This window comes from Ammospiza caudacuta, chromosome 1 (assembly GCF_027887145.1).
Source record: "Ammospiza caudacuta isolate bAmmCau1 chromosome 1, bAmmCau1.pri, whole genome shotgun sequence".
Lineage (NCBI taxonomy): Eukaryota > Metazoa > Chordata > Aves > Passeriformes > Passerellidae > Ammospiza > Ammospiza caudacuta.
This window is the reverse complement of record NC_080593.1, coordinates 72,702,979-72,724,452: the sequence shown is the minus strand read 5'-3', so window position 1 is coordinate 72,724,452 and position 21,474 is coordinate 72,702,979. Positions and strand designations below refer to the sequence as shown.

The window sequence follows — 21,474 nt, the reverse complement described above, 5'->3', positions numbered from 1 at the left end:
TGTTAAACTCACACGAAAAGGTACAAGTTTGCTTCCTTTTGCTTCCCAGAAAAGGAAAGGGATTTATATTTCTAGAAAGAGACTCTTACCCATATTTCTATTATGTAAATGAATTGCCCATTTTCCCTTTAAATTTTCCAAAGAAAAACATTGGAAAACTGTCTACGCAGACACAGAATGTACCTAAGGTAGGAAGAAACTGTCTCTGCTAGAGAAAACTTCTCTTTTTGTCAGAAGTTTTTTCATCTCCACATGCTCTACTCAGATATTCCAAAATGCAGAATTGAAGACATCTGCTTGGGACCAAGAGCCACAGGACACTGAGCCCAGGAACTCCTAAGGACTGCGACACAGCTACACACTGGCCAGTCCAGGCTGCACTCCCAGCCGTGAGGCATCTTGGCTGTGCATGCTGCCCACACTGGTACATGATTCCAGCTCACTGTCTAGGTTTCCTGTACAGTGTTCAGCAGTTTCCCACCCACTTTAGAGAGGGGGTTTTTTTTGCCTTTATGCTGCCCTGCTTTTACTGCAGCCTGCTGAGCTGTCAGATGCAAACAGTCCAGGGAAACAGCAGGGAAGTGCCAGTTCAAAAAGAGGCTGAGGATGAGGGTACATGAAGCAAAGAAACTCTCACATAAAACTGCACAGAAGCCAAACTAGTGGAGGGTACACTGAGCTCCCTCAGCTGTGCCAAAGCAGACTGAGCCCCCTACAAAGCAGGCTTCTATCAAGCACCCCACATCATGATGCTGCAGGAGGTTGTACCTTCACTCACAAGCTCCTCTGGGCTTGTGCCCCAGGGCCAGCCATCAGCCCCTGAGGAGCTGGAGAGCAGTTCTGTACTCTCTTTCCTGCCGAAGAAGGGTCAAACCAGTGGCCAAATGGGTAATAGCACATGCCGCCCACAGGATGCAAGGCTGCCATAACAAATCTTTCCAAGAGGATTGCATGAGCAGGCCTGAGGGAAGGCAGAGCACAGGTGATGAAACTGATGAGGAGAAGGCTGCCAACCCAGAGCAGATTCTGTGCCCTTCTGGCCATCCAAGGAACACATTCATGTCCCTGTGACAAACTGGACAGGCTAAGTCCTGCCTGTTGGCACTGCCTTTGGGGGGTATGAACCCTCCATGGCAACAATGAGAAGAAAGACAGTTCACTGAGCTCCCTACAGCCTGCTTGCACTGAACAGATCATAAGAAGTTTGTCAGCATTAGAAATGTTCTGTCAATATTTCCATAAACACTTGGAGAAATTAGAAAGGATTGTCAATAGATGAAAGAACTTGAACATTGGAGCATGCAATTAGAAATGTAAGCCTGACACCTGCATAAATCAGTGACACAGCAGTCTTGAAAACACTCTCCTCCCCTGCACGCAGCCACAGTTGCAGCTGTATGGAGCAGGAAAGACAGATTCAAAGAACATTTCAAGAGAACTCGTTTAAACAGCTTTTCTTTTATATGTTACCTTTGTGAAAATATCTGGGATTCTAACAATGGAGTAGCTGAGATGTATTGACCTGTGCAAGTGCCAAGTTCCATTTCAACAACTTTCTCTTTACTTCTAAGCTACGTAACCTACTAGAAGCTCTGATGTACTACCATAGAGAGAACAGTCCCTTTTTAAGAAGATACTTACTACTCAAGCAAATTCAAGTTCCTAAGATACTCAGAGCATCTCAAATCTCCAATAGAGATTATCCTTGCCAATTAAGAATCTGTAAGATTAAGTGTCTAAACAAAGCAACAACACACTTGACGGATGCAAAGCTAGCCCAAAATGAATGGATGAGTTTCTGATGTCTGCTTTGGTGTGCTTGGTTTTTTGTGTGGTTATTTGGTTTGCTAGTTTTTTTAACCATCAGAAGGAAAACATGAAGCAGGCACAGCAGGGTGCAGACAAATGTTATCCTCTAAGTAAAAACACATTGCCTAACAGATGAGGGCCATATAGCTTTCCCTATTGTGCACCTGGGAGTCAGCTCAATGCTCATCTTTTTCGAAATCTCTCACATCATTTTCATCATGACTTGAAGTCAAATACTGACTTTAGTTTGCACTAAAGCTGCTGAGAATCAAGGAAACTGACAGATGTAAAATTCAGCTATTACAGATCAACCCTTAGATATCAAATGTCCCTAAAGTCTAGCAGATCAGCCATCCCTGACACCAAAATCAGTTGTTTTATTCTGGTTTTTTTCCTACAACTCATTTTCAATTTTATCACAGGTGTCATCATTTTATAGCAGCAGGTAGGCACAAGGAGTGAAAAGGTAGCACTATTTCTGAAATGACCTAATCTGTTACCAAATACCTTCTTGAGAGCAGGGTGGAGTTAGCACCTCAGGGCTGAAGTAATTTTTGCCTGTTTTCTCTAATGTACTTTGACAAACAATCCAGTAAAATAGGAAGTCATTACCTCATTGATCATGAGCAACAACCCAAGACTGAAGGCATGGTAAGAAACAGAGCAGGCCACAAGAATGAGGCACATGAAAGAGGAACAGCTTGAATAATTTAATCATGTGTTAAAGAGTTTCTAATCCCACTGATGTTTCAGCAAGACAGCGTTTATTGCATTATGTATGCGAAATAATAAAAACTCATTCCTTTAAAAAATGCTTACTCTTAAATAAATTAGAAAAGAGAAAAATAACAGTGAAGAATCACAGTTTTTCATTAAGAAAAGTTGTTTACATTTGCACAACAGCTGCAAGAATACAAATGAGACAAGACAGCCCCTGGAATGTCCACAGGGTTGTGCTGTGAAGTTAGAAAGGAGTGTTTCAACTTGTCAACTTATGTTTCTGTACTAATACATTCAACATCTGGGAGTTAAAAATTAAGTCTACTCCATTCTCTAAGGAATGAAGTTTTAGGAGCATGAATAGCCTTCTGTTAACAAAGAGAGAAAGTCTTCAATTGTATGAGGAGAATTGAAAAGAAAATAGAAATAGAAATAAAAATTGACTGATGTTATCTACCCAATTTTGCAGTAGCTTCCTTAGGCATACCCTGTCACCTTTTCCTTACACATCACACAAAGCAAATCATACTTTCTGAAATGGAACAGAAGTTAGTGAAGCTCAACAGGTGTAATGGTTAAAAACATTTCAGTTTCCACCAGAATCTTTCACTTAAATCTTCTATTTTACCTACCTTCCAAAAAATTGTCTTCAAAGAACTGGGTTGTAACTTTCTGTGGATAATTTACCCCCGCACCCCAAACAATCAGTGGTGTTAAAGTTTCTGAGGGATGACCAGCTCCATGGGATCCTAAGATACGCCAAACAAGAAAAATAGAAAATTTAAGACATGTGCAGTAAAAACAAACAAAAACTACATGCAATAAAAATACACACACATACTAAGCTCTTGATACAGACATACTAAAAGCCTGTTACAGACAACCTATTCCAGCTTCACAGCTTATTTTTATGTCACTAACAATAAGAGCTAAATTCAACTTTCAAGTCACAAAATCAGTATCAGTTAAGTCAAGACGACATAGATGGAACTTTTTATATTAAAACCCCCAAATTTTTAACATCCAGAAAATAAAGCCATAATATTTTTAAGCCTCAGCATATGGAGAAGTTACCAGCTCAAGACACGTACACGTGCTTATGCTGAGCATCTCAGTGAAACCAGTAATGCCTGATTTCAGTAGTATTAGGCACATGTGAAAAAAAAAAAAATCATATAGAACTGACCTCTGAATAAGAATTAGACTTCCACTTCAAAACCAGGAAGCAATATGCATTGCAACTGTCATCCTTCCAACAGTGATAGAAGTTCATTTTTAAGGTTTTAAAGCCTAGTGGCACATTCCTTAAAAATTGATACAACATTACTTTCTTCCCTGGGGAACAGATTCCCTCCAGCTTAACATATCACCCACCAAAAGCAGGAAGGTTGAAAACCATGACATCTCAGCAGCAGTTGTACTACAGCAGGAGCCACACGAGCTTGAAAGAAATGCAGGCCATTGAACCCAGTGGATGAGGTACCAGAGCAGTGAGATAACCCAGCCTCAAAGGGAAAGACTTGGTTATACAAACCCTGTGTGGGTTCCTGTATGGCCTACAAGATTACACATTTGCCTTATATTTGCACAGACACATGCTCTTCCCTGTCTATAAATTTTAATAAATACAAAGGACAGACAAAGCACACTGTTGTGCAACCTCAAGGCTATTCCCAACAGCATACCTAATTCTGTCCCTAAAACAATCACTGTGGCACAGCTGAAGAGTCAACTTTGCTTACTTTAAACAGCGTAAAGCTTAAGAACACAGTGGTCTGGGAATTAGATTTCCGATGTTTCTTGGTGGGCACTCTCTGGGCTCAAAAAACAGCAACAACTGCTGTTCTTTGAAGAACTTTGGGAAAAAGAGCTTATGGAGAGAGCATTTCCTGTATCTTCCACAGACCAGGGACTATTTCTTATATCTGTTATATTCTTATTACTGCAGGAAGGAAAGTTAGCCAAGCCACCAGCTCCATCAGCATTTCACTGAGATTCTACCTCTATGAATACTTGAAGACAGATAGAGTTGAGAGAGGCAGCTGTGCCCACTCCCTCCCTGTTATAAAGAACTGTTTCAGTTCTGATCTGAATAACAAGAGGGAAAGAAAAATAATTCTTTTCAGCTGGGTCAGTTCCAAGTTCCACCTCCAACCCTCTCCAAATAGACCTTTTTAGGGAAAAGGGGGGATGTTGTCATCTCATTGCAGGGGTTCCATACTGTTGTCTCCTATCACAAGAGTTCCATACCTTCTTGGTGTTTCACATGGGCAACTCCTCTGAGCACTGACTCTTTCTTCTTCACAAAGGAGCCAACTGACTCCAGTTCCCTTCTCACCCAGCCACCCCACTCTTTTACAGCACTCTTCTCCTCATTGGTTACAGCTGGGGCCTGTTAAAGTCAGGCCTGTTCCTAATTTTTGGTAATGGGCCCAGCTGAAACTCCTTAGGGGTAAGATTACTTTCTACACTATCTTTATTTTCTTATATTCTATCCCCCTACAGGGGGAAAAGGGTGCTGTTGTTTAGTTGTCTGTTCCATAGACCAGCACACCACACAGGTACAGGATGGCAGCAGGAACAAGAGGCCAAGGTGAGGGTGGGTATGGAATGCCCTGCTTTGTTGGCAAGCAGCTCCATCTGACATCAATTTAAAGCAAAATCATGGGGTCAGACTGAGAAAGCAAGTGACATCACTGGCCTTTGCCAGCAACCACAATGTCTTTGATCATGTCTAAGTCAGATCATAATAATTTCCCTAATAGCCCCCCTTCATCCTTCCAATGTTTAATTTGTTTTAAAACTGATGTACATCCCATTCTGCAAATAACCACTGAAAGGCTGCAACAGGGCCTGATAGTACCAACCAGCTCAAATTAAAACTCCTGAACTATCCTTCAGACAGCTCACAATGGGCCTGAACAGAACCTCTGGGTTTGCTCTTGGATTCACTGAAGTCAACTTCAAAGTTATTAACACTTCTGGGACAAGATCAAGCTTTTCCTTCAAGACAGAAAGAGATGGCAGAAAACTATGACAGACCAGTGGTTCTCAAAGCCTGAAGAAGTTGCTCCTAACACCTTTTATTCCCCCTCCAAAGGATCCAGTGCATAACGAGAACACCCCTACAGCTCACTCTGGCAGCAAGGAAGGCCAACAGCAGTGCAGGCAGTGTTAACAGGAGCATGGTACAAGGAAGGGATTGTTCTCCTCTATTCAGTACCTGTGAGAACCTCTAGACACTGGATCCAGCTTTGGGCTCTTTTGGTACTGGAAAGACACCCATCATCTGGAATAGCCTCAGTGAGGAGCCCTTGCCCTGTGAGAAGCAGCTGAGGGACTGGGACTTGCTCAGCCTGGAGAAGAAACAGTTTTGGGGAGAACACAGCAGAGCAGCCTGCCTGTGCCCCCCTGTGAGGGGGCCTGAGAGAGGACGGAGCTGGAGTGTCACTGTGGTGCATGGTGGAAGCACGACAGAACAGGCATAATTTGACAAAAAGGAAATTCAGATTGCAGATAAAGAAAACCTTTCCCTCTCCATGAGGGCAGGCAAGCAACAGAGCAGGCTGCCCAAAAGGATTCCATAGGCTCCATCCCTTTGAGGTTTTAAGGGGCCTGCTGATAAGCCCCAGCATCTGTGTCTGATTCGAAAGCCAATCCTGCCTTGAGCAGGTGGCTGGACCTCCTGAGATCTTATGATCACATATATAAAAATATATATACACACACCCCTTCCTTGTAAAAAAAAATGAAATAATTTATTGAAACATATAGGAAAAATACAGCAGAATTAAAATTTTATTGCAAGTGGCAGTCAGCTCAACAGTAAATATTACTCAAAATGGACTATTTTGCAAATGAACAGATGGTAATTAGGTTGATTGGATAAATACACAAATATTTTGTTATCTCTGATGACAGAAAAAAATCTGCATCTCTTCAATTGAACAACTTTAGGATTTCACACAGAGAGTAACATGCTGACTGTTGTTTTGCCACGACCATGCCTGGAGCAGCCCTGTTTCAAAAGTGTCACAGTTAGTAGCTGCAAACACACAGCATTGGAAGAGAGACTTATCATTTTCACTGGCTGCACACAAGGACAGGAGTGCTCTTAAGGTTCTTGAAAGAAGAAAGAATTAGGGAAAAATGTCTAAATGAGCTTAGCACTGTAAACTTTTCTCATCTGCCCTCAAAGCATTCAGACACTGTGGCCAAAGCCTTCCCAAGTCTCCTCTGTGGGTATCAGCACAGTTGGCCCCTGCCTCACTCTCTGCTCTGTACTCTCAGCTCTTTCACCTGTCTCCAGCACCAGCCTCCTCTAGAAAGATCACACAGCAGTCCCCTCCTTTCTGCTGTGCTTAAAAGGCCAAAATAAGCAAAAAGATTCAGCACCCTCCCAAAAACTCTCTGTACAGTTTTTCACCAACTCCTGGACAGATTTTTCACCTTTTCCAGGGGCTTTAGAGCACCAAAGTGAGAATTGTATCTCCCAGATGGGCTGAAACAAGACCAAATTTGCTGCTGGCAGCCAAATAACACTATCTCCTGCCTAAGGTGGTTTTCTGCAACAATCTTTCTCTCCCTACTAGCAGTCACTGAGGAAATTAAGCTTTAACTTAGTGTCTTTTTTCTCTCCAGACATGAAATGCAGCTGTCACAGCAATTTGCATGGATTTTCATACACAAGCAACACTTAGGACACCAAATCAAAGCAGGGGTTCCAAAGCTTCTCATGGGACAGAGCTCTCTAATCTCACACCAGATGCCCATAAACTCAACTGACTCAATATTTAAAAAGACTCACCCCAATCTGTCATTCCATGGTCAGAAGTCAAAATAAATGCAGTCTTCCCATCATTTCCATAGAAATTATCAATCAATGAAGCAATTTCTTTCACACCCTCATCAACTTGTTTAATATTCTCCTGGTACTCCCTTGAAAAATAGGAAAAAAATGTTACATTCCAGGTGGCTCTCACACTTGGTATAAAGCAACTTATCCGTGGTCATAAAGCCCAGTCCTTTGAGTACAGACTGCTTTAATCTCAAATGAACATCAAGCTAACAAAAGGCTTCCTAGATGTAAAATCTCTCCCCCTCCGAGTCTTACTGAGATATTAAATCGTTGCAGCACAGTTTGAAGATTACTGAAACCACAGTTTCAATGGATTGGTAATTCAAATCCAACCTGTCCTTGATATAAGACTATAATTTTACTACTCACAGCTGCCAAGCAAGTTAAGCAGAATGCCAAAACTAAGGAATTCTGGAAAACTCAAACACCTTAACTGTAAGTTGCAAAAATTACTTTTAGCTGGTAACTAAATGGCAAAGAAAGATCTCACCAGGCAGTCAGTGTTTTGAGATGATTTATAGATCATGACAGACCCTAGTTTTCTGGAATAGAAGCTAAATAAAAAATTTGTATTTTGTAAAAAATTTGTATTTTAGAAAAAGTGATTGACCATGATTGACTTTCAGACAATTAATTTCCTATCCGCTGCTAAAGTCAGTTTTAAAACTGTCTGTAAAAAAAAATCATAATAAATGAGCATTAAACACACAGCAAGTATCAACTTTATAATGATGCAGGAAATCAGAGAATTTTAAAGTATGCAAGGATCAAGAGAAAGAAGTAAAATCCTGCAAAGCAGGATGTGAAGAAATTTAAAAAATGTTCACACAGAATAACACACTTCAAATGAATTGGCAACAAGAACTGTTAATCTAAACTCTTCTAAGTGTAATAAAAAAGCCAAAACATAATGCCAGAATTTGCCATTATTGCTGAGCTTACTGTTGCCTATAAACTCAATGATATCACTTCAGCAGTGGGGTATCTGAAAACTGTATTCATTTTATATTTAAAACTGCATTTCCTATGTATCCTCTAGATTATGTGTTGGCTGCAACTAAGAAAACTGCTAAAAATCAGACTTGAATACAAGAATATAACCTGACATACTGTATAGAGCAAAAATCTTTCATTTCTATAGATGAGACCTCAAAAAACAAAATAACTGCAAACACTCAGAACATAGGTGATCATGGTTACACATATGACCCCCAACATTTGTTTCTGGCTTGATAAATTGCACTGTTACAAAAGTCACAATATGCACTTAAAACTACTAAGAAAGATATGCTTAATGTCTCAATTACCTTGAGTTTGGCCGATGAGCATGTCCATTGGTGTCTATGCCTAGCAAATGCAGGAACAGAACCACTTTCTCTTCATTCAGTGCAGAGAACAATGTTTGATTGCTTCTGGAAGACTTAAAGAAGCTCTGTATGGAATAAGTCATTAATATATTAATCTGAGCAAAATGGAAGAAGATAAACATCTTACTAGAACTAAGACACTGCTGTTTCCAGGTCAAAATACTACCAGTTATTAGAATTTAAAAAGAGGAAAAATAATGACTTTCTAATTTACAGCTTGGAGGACAATTACTATCAGTATGGTCTGTCCAAATTTTCAGCTTATCTAACACAATATTTACATTGAAGTGTTCTTTGTCGGGCTTTTTTTGTTAGGTTTGTCTTGGTTTTGTACGAGGGTTTTTTTGAGTTTGCATAGGCAAAAATATATAATCCTTTCTTTGCCTGCTGTATAAACAAATTGATGAACCACTCTTGAGTGCCACTTATGGCTTCACATTTCTATTGATTTACTGAATTTAAATTGGAAGCAAAGGTCTCAAATATTCTTGCTTTGGAAGCAGGTTCTGCAGGACTGAGATACCAAGCTACAATTTGTTTGCAGAAACTAAAAAACAGAACAAAACATAACATGCTTTGCAAATACATGAACTACAGAACATACATCTGCCTTGCACATGTCCTACTTAAGCATCCCTGAGGCAGATGCCAGGGGAGAATTTTCCCCTTGGACTGAATGAGTCTTGACAGGGCTATTCTGTGTTAGACCAGCCACGCCGCAGCAATGCAAAATGCAGGCAGACAGCTACTCCTGCATTAGCTCCTTAGTAACAGCACTGCCCAAGGAAACAAAACGGGGTAGGGTCCTAGTTCAAAAAAGCATCTAGAGAAGCTTTCAGTACACTAACATAAGTGAGAGTGTCTTTGAACTTCATGCAGGAGTCCAGGGAAAACGCTGGTAGAGGCAGGGAAGCATTTCTGCCACCAAAGGACAGGGCAGTCCACCACACAGCTGTGACAGTGATGGAGCTCTTAAAATCTAAAGCTCATGCCTTGTATAAACAAAAGTCAGTGCACCCAGAGGAAGACCAAAGTGGGATCGAGGATATCACAGTGAGCTGTGCCAGGAAACCATGGCAGTATGCAATTCCACTTTCCTAACTCCCTGAGTACGTACAAGCCACATGGACTAATATTTGCATGCTCTCAGCTTCAGCTCTTGTCCAAACAAAACCATGACCAAAGTCCAGAGATATTTTAAATAAAGATACAGGAACAAAATCCGAAGACATTAAATAGCAATGTAATTATTTTTAAGGAGATTTTCATTTCCCACAGAGATCCATCTACCTGCACATTGACCACAGACTGAAGAAGCTTTCCAGAGCATACCAGTAATTTGCAGGATACAGTAAAACTGTTTCCTTAATTTTAATTAAATAAAAGGAAATCAAAACAAAGCATATCAAAACAGACAAACAGGAAAACTCCCAAAATTAAATCTTAAAACATAGATCAATATGAGCAAGTATATGTTTTTCTATCACAGAATGATTAAGCAAAAAAAAAAAATCATTCAGAGGAAGGCAAGGCCTGAGCTTCTCCTCTCCCACCAGACAAGTCCCCTGGATAAAACAAAAGCATCTTTCACAGTCCCAGCCACTTCATAAAGCAGAGCAGCAGCAGCCAGAAAAGTTTGCCCATATTTTGGCCAATTACAAACAAGAAGACAAAAGGAAGATGAGCGCAACCTAAGACATTATGTCTTTTCCTAGAGCAAACAGCAAACTTTATCCCATGAAACTTGACCAAAAATGGTTTACTGAAAAAAATCCCAAAAACAACAGGAAGCTTGCCTGGATTGATGGCTGATAAAGGTTGTGAGTTGGCAAGCAGGTGCCAAACACACTAATGGCAAAAATCCCTTCACTTTGCTGTGAATGTTGCTGAACTATGTGTTCAGAAGTATCCTTGTATCTCCTTACAGCCTGCTAAAGGCCTCTTCTTTTTGGTACTCCGTGTTCACAAAACTTGAGCCCTACTTATACTCAACACTAGTTTCCAGCCCATCACTCTACTTTAACTATCTTTCTGTCTCACTCTTTTTTATTCTTGCTTCCCTTTTATTTCCTGTATTCAGTAATATTGCCTCCACTGTATATGTAAGCTGAATCTCACCAAGAAGTTTCAGGGACAGCAATAATCAACTAAGAGGCTGAGAGCACTCAGTTTTTCCAGTCTCAAGAAAAGCAGATAAAGAGAGGTCCCATTGCTGTATACAACCATCTGCCCTGAGGGTGAAAGGAATCGCCATCCTCTGATTGAGCCAGACTGATCAGGGGGCCCCAGAGATGACACAGGAAGACAGACACAATTTGGAATGTGAAAAATCGCAGTAAGACAAACTTTAAAAAATTATTTGCTAAACCATAACTATAGGCAGATATTGGAACAGCTGCTTAAAAGGCTTGCCCTTGGAGATGCTCAAAACTTGACTGGGCAAGGCCTGAGCACATTGCTCTAACTGAACCTCCTTCATTAAGAGAGCTGGACTCAAGATGACTACAGCTTCCTTTCAACCTTCTTTTTAAATTACTCTGGAAACTTCTGGCAGCTTGATTTTCTGGCAGCTAGCAACAAAATAATGCACTGGTTACAACTGATATGCACCTTAAGATGAGCACAAAGTTCCCCATTAAAGCATTTACATCAAACTGTGAACTTAATTATAATGTAGTACTAAGTAAACCACTACAACAGAATTTTAGTTATAGCTATGTGAAATCTTGATCTAATCATCTCCCTCCTCCAATGGGAGAAAGCAAAGAAGAAATAAAGACTATTTATAAGGTCTAACAAATGATTCACAGATGTCTGAACAAAATATGAACTTGAAAATGTTAAATATCTAAGTAATTGGGGACTTTTTGTTCCCTCAGTTTCCTCCATGGAAGCATGATTCTTTAGTAGAGCTGATAAACTGTTGCTGACTGCATGTATTAGAGAGACCAAACAAACTTTTCCCTTTCACAAAGCTCCTTAATCTAGGACAAGTTAATTTAATTGGCTGCTTAAAGCCATTCACACTGATTTGTGCTGCTGGGAGAGTTGAAATAGTTATGCCAGTTTTCAGATGTAAAACAAAAGTACAGAGGCAGGACAAACATATATGCCAGGTTTAGATCCCTTGAGCATACACAAGACACTAACACATTTTAAATTAATCATAAAACCATTGCACTGCTAATTAGAGCAGAGCTATCTGTATTGAAATTCACTGGCACAAAACAACATCCAGTCACAGCACTATCTGCAGAGCTTCAGAGTTTAACATAATTCAATTCTGGAGTCCACCCACCACCCTGCACAAAAGGGACAGTCTGAAGGCTTGGGTGGCCTTTCTCCAGCAGAAAGAAGACAAAGGAAGAATGGAATACTGCATTCAAAATTAGAAAAGAATAAAGGGAAAAAACCACAAATATTTGCCATCTGTACCTACACATCCTTTTCAGTGAGAAGACATTAACTGAATATCCTACCCTTTGAACATAATAAATTGTTGTTAGGCCATTACTGGAACTCCTCTCCAAGACTGAGTTCCTAGAAATTCGAACTTTTTATGCTAAAAAAAAAAAGGTGAATCTTCCAAAACCATTTGCCACTAAATATTTTCAAAAATTTTCAAAAATCAGAAATGCACCACCAAAATCTTTTTTCCCCATTAGTTAATCTAGACACCCAGTATTTTGCTCCTTAGTTTCTTAGCACAGACTCAAACTGTGATTTCAGTAAAAGTTATTTTACTGAGAATCATTGAGTCATATTACAGTGATTAAACTCTGCTCCTTAATTATTTTGCCAGCTTCTTAAAAAAAAACCAAAACACAAACACATCAAAAGAAGCCCCAAACAATCCAAAAACCAGAAAGAAACCACAGTCCATCAACTCCATGCCCATCTGGAACTCCAAACCACTCTCAAGTTTTTCCTGCACTTGAATATTGCTGAATTTTCACACTGCTGTAGATAAAAAAAATCCCACTGAGTCTAGTGCGTGGTGTATTTTCTGTCCCAAGAAAGGGCTATGATCACCTTGTATCATGGGGAGACAGGACAAGAACTATTGAGTGTCATACATTTTTCCTCTACTCGTTATTTAAGCATAGACACACAAAAAAAAATGGAATTTATCATCTCCTGATGATAATTTACTGTTAGTTAGCATTTTGAAAGAGAACAAGGAATTGCATATTGCCAGCAATAGCAGCCCAAACATGAGTTTAGCCATTCTTCATTTTATCCCCATCGTATTTTGGGGCAGAGGAAGCAGCCCCAAACACGTGGCCCTCACAAGGCTTGGGACCTGTGGACTGCAGAGTAAAGAGGAAGTACATTTGGTGTTTTTTGTTTCCTAAAGAGGCAGAAACCAGGGACCACGCCGGCCAACACACAAGTTAAACAATATACTGTTAAATACTTGAGATAAAACACAAAAGAGGGAAAAAAAAGTAAGCAAAGCAGAATTTAGATTCCAGCGTAATGTCATTACTACTTATATATAATCTCACTAGCTCAGCTGAAAGTTGTTAGAGCTATAATAGCAGAGTGACCTTGGTTTCAGTAAGCCCCAAGTTTCACACTCCTGAAGCAGTTGATGCGCAGTTGAATAGATGATTAATGGAATGTGTGGCTTATGCCAGTCAATCAAGTCCTATCCATCCACAAAATGGAATTTAGATGGGCAAAATAAGTCTTAAAAATAACAGTGCGGGCTCCAGGGAAAAAGTAATCAGTAATGACATATATTTTAAACATATCATTATAGCTTGAAAGGATAAATGCCATTAGGTGTTCTGAAGCAAAAGAAAGGTAGTACCACCCTCATATACTTGTGCAGCTCCAAATGACAGCAGGGTGCAACTTTATGACAACAGCTATTCAAGTGTAACTGACAGCCTAATTTGATTTGTATTATTCATATGCATTACAACAACAACATGGCACAAGTGCACATTCAGGGAAATGATGGCACTTAGAAAAAACATCTTTTCACCTGCAAACTCAGAAAATAACTTCCTTTGAAAATTAGCAAACTATAATGATCTTTCCCATCCTATGTCACTGTTTAAAGCAGAACTACCTTTCACTTCCTAAAGAGATGATGATTTGGTTTATTGATTTATTTTCTTTTTTATTTGATTTATGCTGGTTAGCTATACTAATGCATACAGCCCAGAGATCATGTGAAAAAAAGTTTTAAGTCTGAAACTCCATTAACATCATTATGAGATCCAGAAAGTAACTCACTTAACTGCTTCAGTGGTACAGACATTTATACACCAATGCCCACTACCAGCATTTCTTAATCCAAAACAAGCGAGGCAGCATAGAATAACATAAATACAGGAATTAACACATAAACAGAAATCATGTGCCTTGGAGTATTAACACAGTGAGAGTGTCACAGAAAACAACAGTCATGAACCAGCACAGACCCAAATCAGCTGAGCAGAGCGCCACAGCAACAAATTCTACTGCTCTGGGTCCTGGGCTGCCTCTACCTCACACCCTGTCCTCTGAAACAAACTGTGCCTGCTCTGGCAGCCACAGCAGTGTGTGAGCCACAGCAGAAAACTAGAAGCCAGCTACATCTGTGAGGAAAAGCTACACAGCTTGACCAAAAATATTATTTTTTGTCAAAATAAGCAAATAATATTGTCATTTCTATCATGCTACAACAGCTGTTATAAAATCCTTAACTAATTGCATTCAAGATCTTATAGGGTCTACAGTACTCCAATATGGGTTTCCCATCATAGGCAAACAAAACAAAGCCAAAAATGTTTTATACGGTACTTTTATTAGTGTTAGTTTATTAATTAGCACTAAATGATAAGTATTTCCTTTAAGCGTCTATTACACTTGTCATGAAAGTTGATTCAAGAAATTTTTACTTATGGCCCCAAGTGACAGGTCTTTCAAAATTTTCATACTTTCTAGATCTATGATAATGTGCTAGCAGGTTCTGTGATAAAGTTAACATGCAACTGTACTTTTTATAAAGAGGTAATATAAAAACAGTCTCTGCTTACCTTAACATGATCAAAAACCCACATATCAAGCTTGGCTGCATCTTCTGCTCCAAAGTCTTCACTTTCAGCTGCGTAACAAAATGTATAAACATGATCTCCAGTAGCACCTGCAAAAACAATATAGATGGCATAGAAGATACAAGGTTTTTTGCCTTTCTCACAGTCAAAAATACTTCAATGCACAGGAGTAGAAACCTAGCAAAAATGATGACCCTGAAGGAAGTCAAAGAAATTTTATCCTTATTTTAAACTTTCCCATAATTAATCCTTTTTGGAAGTCTGGATAACATTTTACCTCATTAGCTTATCAGCACCTCAAAGGAATGAGGAACAATGTTATCCAGTATGCTCAGGCAAGGAAGTAAAATGTGGAAAAGCAGATAGGAGAAAACCAAATCCCAGTTTAAGCAAATCAAACAGAATTTGGTTTTCAAACAAAGAACTTCTCAGAGAAACTTCTAAACAAGGAAGACACATATTCATAGTCTCATTTGAACACGTGTTTTGGGCACAAGCTGTTTAAGAAAAGTATGTTCAGCTTTCAGTAGTTCAACTTAATCATACAAGATAATGCCTATCCATAAGGTCTCTTCCACAGAAAACATATCACATATAACAAAGGCACCAGGAGGGTTACTGTATTTCAATTCCAGCTACCAAAGGCCCAGTGGACAACTTCAAGAACACAACACTCAAAGTCTGCATCTTTAAAAGATGCATCCAAAACAGAAAACTGAGAACTACTCGACTATGTTCAGTCACAAAGTACAACACAAGGGCCACTGATGTGCAAACACAGCATCTGGACAAGGCAATTCCATTCCCTACTCACTGTCAAGGGAGCAAAGCAGAGAAGGGAGGGGGGCAGGGGGAAGACAAAGACTGGCAAGAAATTAAACTTCAGAAGTCCTGAACAGATTTGAAGCTAGGTGAAGTTTAATTAAACAATTCCATCAATTGCAGAGCTGTTACAGCTCAGGGGTGCCATTCATACTCTGACTATATAAAGTCTCAGAGGGGAAAATGCTCTTCAATCAGTTGATGACCAGAGAGAATACATTCGATCTGCTGTATGTCACAATTATATAATGCAGTTGTGTAAGCTTCCAGGCTTGTGAATGAACCAACATCCCAGGATAAGGCAGCTGCTTAACCAAGATTATGTGCAAACCCACACAAAGGCATGCAGGTATTTCAGGCCTGGAAGATGAAAGTTGGCACAGATTTTCTGATGCAGCTCTCCCCTGTGCCTCTGGAGATGTTACTACTACTTATAACACAGAACATTCACTGCAGTTCTCAGCTTAAAAGAAAAGGAAGAAAATACTGCCAGGCATTAAAACTGAATGCAAGAATTTCAATTGCTGGATAAATGAGTTCAAAAGAAGAAGTAAGTCCTGTCCATCACTGCCAGGATGACTGATAGTCTAAGAGGACAGAATGCTGCGGTGTTTTTCCAGTGTCACAGCAAACCTGAGATGTCCTTCCTTGAGAGATGCCACAGAAAAGACAGCACAGATTTTTCAGAAAACAAAGGAATACATCTACCACTTACCCATTTCTAATTTCTACCAAAGCAAAACAGAACAGTCCACCCAACCCTGCACTGCTACAAAGAGAAATGGTGGCAAAATGAAGTAATACCAGAAAAGTTTTGAAAGTGCCTGCATAGCTTATAAAATAACTGTTTCTTTTCTCTTTTTTAAATTTTTATTTTTCTTTTTAGTAAGAACTTCTACTATGCAAAATGTTAGGAAATGTTATTTTAGTTCTGTTGTTTGAGGGGGCAGGCAACAGTATGCCAACAGTTTTTTTAAGTCTGGGAATGAGGAAGCAAAGATGGGATAGAGAAGTAGAAGAAAGCCAGGGATGAACATATCGTTTAGAAGGACAGAGTTCTGCTGGGTTTGATGATGCTATTACACTATGGGAAATAACTGGAGGTGCCAGAAACTTCCAAACAAGATGCCACCTATTGCTTTTGCTCTCTTCTCTGCCAATATATCTCACACTTAGCACCCATATTCAAACATTGGGGTCAGGGATGAAGTTATCACACTCTTAAAATAAGATTTAGGTCCTGAACAAAGTGAATGTCTCACTCTGCTAGTGGGGCAGGTTGTGACCCATGACAAGTCTGCCATGGGTCAGACTCCAAAATTTGCCAGCAAATTTTGCCTGCACAAAAGAGGGCAAAAAAGAATGAATACACAAAGACAGTCAGACACTGAGCAGGACAGTGTGTGGCCATCAGAGAGCTGTCATCAAATACAGCCATGTGAGGGATATGAGAAATTCTGCATTGTTTAACAATAAGGAACTAAACCAGAAGATGGAGAGGTCTGTCTGTCCAGAATAATCCTGACAATGGTTTGTCCCTGTGTTCTCATGATCTTGATGATAACTTTCTTCATACTCAAGTTAAAATAATGACCCTAGCCTTTCTGGAAGCTTTCAAAACGAGAAGGGGAACCCATGAAACAAAGGGCAATCTGGATGCAACAAACTAGTTTCTACTTCCCCTCAGAGAAGCAACAGTCTCAGCTCCTTTTTCAGCATGACATTGTAATATACTCCAATCCAGACCACTGACAGAAGAGTAAAGGGCTGGATTTCTCAGGTCAAACCTCAAATCCTGGCAAGTCTAGAAAAGGAACTCAAAGTTTTAAGGAAACAAAATATGCACTTTCAAACCCTGTTATTTTTAGATAATTTTGAGGTTATAATCTAAAAACATCACAGAAAAGAAGGTTAAAATTAACACCATGAATTTGTGTATCTTAAGTGAGGTTAGCTATTAGAAACAAAGTGAGGCTAACTATTAGAAACTAATCCTGCTCAAGATAAAAAGGTAATTCAGACATTTTCTCAGACTGAAATACTAATCACACAGTCATTAAAATTTTGCCAAATTTAGATTTCATGTATCTCTATTTTCATATTTAAAAAAAAAATCTGTGAGCATTTTTTTTACTTCCTTATAGAATTCTCAACCACTTCCTTGAAATATATATTTTATTACAAGAAAAGTACCTAGAGAAAATAGACAATGACAGGAAACAAAGGATTTTTCTATCCTTCCCAAAAGGCAGCAAGTGTCATACACTCTTTATGCATCATCCAATGCAAGTGGTTAGATGGTAAAATTTGGAACATATTGGCATGATAAAATATACACAAGAAGAGTCCTGTGGTCTCACTAATTTGCAACATGAAAAGAAAGGGGCAGATAGTTCAATTTCCATCTCCTTCTTTGCTTTTTGGTAAAAGTAAAGATAAAGAACAAACACTTGATTCCTTTGCCTTCCATACTATAAAACTCAGCCTCGTTGAAAGAAAGGGAACTATCTTTTTCTAAAAGAAATTAATCTGTCCTTCTATCATGTGAAATCATTATTCATGTTCTGACACAGAACATCTACTTCTCAGATATAAAAAACTTTGCCAACTTTGGGGGATTTTCTCCCTTCCTGCAAAAGGAAGCTGCATTGTTTATACCACTCAGAAGAAGCCATATAGAGAGAATTATCCTTGCACATCTCTTCAGAAAACATCAAAGCTGCTCAAAAGTCCTCTGCTTATCATCTTACTCAAACAAAACCAGTAGAAAGACAGGGCTCTGGGAAATTCTTGAATTCTCCAAATACTTTCCCAAGAACATATCCCTTAAAACACAAATAATCTGTGCAAGGCCAACTACCTTTCCCCTCTCCCCACCACCATCACACTCTTTCCAAATACAAGCTGTAATCTGAGGTCATGGGAAATGATCAGGAGATATTTTTACAGCTCATCATAAATTCATGAGGCTTAAGCAAAGAGCAGAAAAGAGGGGCGTGGGGGGGAATGTCAGGATGTGAGGGGGAAGAGACATGAGTTCAGAAAAAGTTCAAGAATCATCATGAGAAATATGATGTACATTTTCTCTAAACCAATATTACATTCTACTTCTATCCTACCTAACCCATTTTTCTTATTATTTGTCAATACAAAAGCCCAGAACAGAACAGCAGCACATGCCCTTAGTTTGCCCCCTTTTCACTTGAGTCTGTTTATTCTGAGATTATGTGAAAGGGTGTATATGTACTCATTCTTCCAAGAAAACAACAATATTAAACTTGGAGAACCTTTAAACATTTCAAGTGTTGCTCAGCAATCTCTGCATGCTCAAATACCAACTGCACTGGCCTGACAAGACTTTAACACACTGCACACCACAGGCAAAAGACCTCAGTACCAGGAAATTCTTGCTTTCACACAGTTCTTCCCGTTACATATTAATGTTGTGAGTAGAAGCAGGATAAACCATAATAAGCTACTTCTTCAGCTCCAACACTGAAATAGTGAGGCTACAGTTCTATCTCTCAGCTCACTGGAAGCTGCAGGCTTGAAGAAAAATCTCAGCTGCAGGCTGGCAAAACAAGAATTTTAAACCTCACCAAAGAAAAAAATACTATGTCCTTATAACTAAAGGTGTGTTCTTCTAGTATACTGACAGAATTAGCTAAGGCCTATTTAAATTAATGAATCATAAATAGTGATATCCTCATCAAAATCTTGCTTCTTTTCCTCCACCCCATCTTCGTGTCACAAACTAGAAATCAAGTATACAGACATACACAAAGTGAAAATACTCTTTTTTCACCTTCTGCTCTAACTCAAAAATGCTAAGCGTCTGTATTTTACTGCCTGATAATTCTATGAATCTTGAACACTTAGGTAATTCTTACCTTTTGCAAACATTGGCAAAATATCCGGGCTTCCCCAGCTCCAGGTATATTTACTTTCATTGAAAACTGAGTCAAATTCCACTGGATTCTCCTTCCATCCTGTTAAACAAACACACCTGCATTTAAATGGCATTGCCAGAAGATCTCACTGACTGCTTAAAATTGATAGTCCATGCAAAATGCTGTGGGGTTTTTTATAAGTTTCCCCTAAATTATTTCACAATGAACTCCAATTTATGAATCTTGATTTTAATCCCATTTAAACATCCATTATAATTACTCCCCCATTCATTATGAAGTGAGCTGAAAACCAGACCAATCTCACTATGCAGGGTTTCAAACAGGCAAAGCACACAGCTGGTTTACCTTCTAAACAGCTAACAACTCCCTGAATTCTGCATCTCCTGTTGCCTGAACTCAGTTTTTGGCATTTCAGGCAATAAGAGACATACATAAATTTCCAGAAGTCATGTTGTACTTCCTTACAATAAAATCTTCAAGATGTTTCCATGAAAAGGCACTTGACAGAAACATGGAGTTGCTCTTAACTAAGCATCCTTGCCAATCCTGCATTTGTAGTGATTGTCAGAAGGAAGAACATTTTCATGAGGAATACAGACAAGACCAAGTAATTCCTCTCACCTCCCCTGACCAAAACCAGCACACATGACTAGTGCTCAGGCCTGGAAGCCTGGGGGAAGGCAGAGGAACAGACAAAAGACCAAGTCAGTAATGCAAAGGGTTGTTCCACATAAATAAGCCCCAAACACTCAGTAAAAGCTCTGGACAAAACATGGGCTTGGGGCTTTTAGTTTATTTTGCTCCTGATTCTCCAATTCAAGCTTGCAATGGTTCAGCTGAGACACTGCAGTTCATTTCTTGTTTGCAACATCTACTTAGCCGTACCCTAGTGCATCCCAAATGATAATTGAAAACTGCTACATGAAGAGGTGAGGCTGTAAGATACTTCTGCTTTTAGGTTCAGGCTGCTAAATCCAACCATATTAAAAATATTAATTTATGTAAACTATTTTCCTAGCTATCAATATTAGGATTTGAAAATCAATCCAAAATTACTATTTTCCATATCATCTTGGCATACAAACTACAACACAGGTATTTGTCAATAATCATCCAGAAACTCAGCACATCACTGAAACACTGTACCTCAGAGGACAACATTCCAAGCTTTAGGACCAGCCTACCTTTAGCAACTGCACTGACATCTTCATAAAATCCAGCAATGAGTGCAACGTGCCCTGGCCTGGATTCTGTTGGGACCCGGGTGTGAGAGATTCCCCAGCTGCCATTATTCTCCAGAATACTCCTGAAAAAAAGGATTCAAGGCAGTTTAACTTTCATGACTTGTCAAAGTACAACAAATTCCAGATAAAAAGAGTGAAGGTAGATGTGAAGCAGGAAATGCAAAAAAAGACCCAAAATCCAGACTAAACCAGAGTCCATCTACTGTGCAGTAAAACAAGCAGAACATTAACCTGCAAGTAGTTCTATATTGCAACACCACACATAGAACATCACTATTGTGGCCCATCAGCACTGCAAACAGATGAGTTCACCTGGTCTTCTAATACACCTAAAATTAACATACTGGTCTTTTCCTGCTGCTTTACTCTTTAGCTTTTTTCCCCTCAACAGATTGTTTCTGCCTGGTGTTACTCTTTGTTCTTTCCATTTAGCCTGAAAGTGTCTAGTTCAATCTTATCTTACTCTTTAAATACACTCAATTATAATTAGCTCTTGTGACCATGCCTGCCTTTATCTGTGCTGAATCTTGGAAGCAACATTAAGAGAATTTGAACCCCACATAAATCTAAGGTGCAAATAATCTTGGCAGCAAGAAGAAAATTGAAGTAAACCTTGCATCTTTCTCCATTACACTGAAGTGAAGGAGAATGCATTCTCACCACATGCACAGAAACACATCAAGTGTCTAGGGT

The 21,474-nt window shown here is 39.3% G+C and overlaps 1 protein-coding gene across 3 annotated transcripts in view; it reads right to left on the bottom strand.

The window, feature by feature from the left end:
• PIGN (phosphatidylinositol glycan anchor biosynthesis class N) overlaps positions 1-21,474 on the bottom strand; it is an 89,300-nt gene that overhangs the window by 60,371 nt on the left and 7,455 nt on the right. For all 3 annotated transcript variants that reach the window (XR_009274683.1, XM_058804125.1, XM_058804131.1), the window contains exons 4-9: positions 20,722-20,843; positions 19,517-19,615; positions 14,787-14,893; positions 8,695-8,819; positions 7,337-7,467; positions 3,162-3,278 (exon numbers count right to left, since the gene is read on the bottom strand). Coding sequence is in view for 2 of the 3 variants with exons in the window: in XM_058804125.1 (XP_058660108.1) it covers positions 3,162-3,278; positions 7,337-7,467; positions 8,695-8,819; positions 14,787-14,893; positions 19,517-19,615; positions 20,722-20,843 (701 nt within the window). In the remaining variant the exon portion in view is untranslated. The remainder of the gene's footprint in view (positions 1-3,161; positions 3,279-7,336; positions 7,468-8,694; positions 8,820-14,786; positions 14,894-19,516; positions 19,616-20,721; positions 20,844-21,474) is intronic.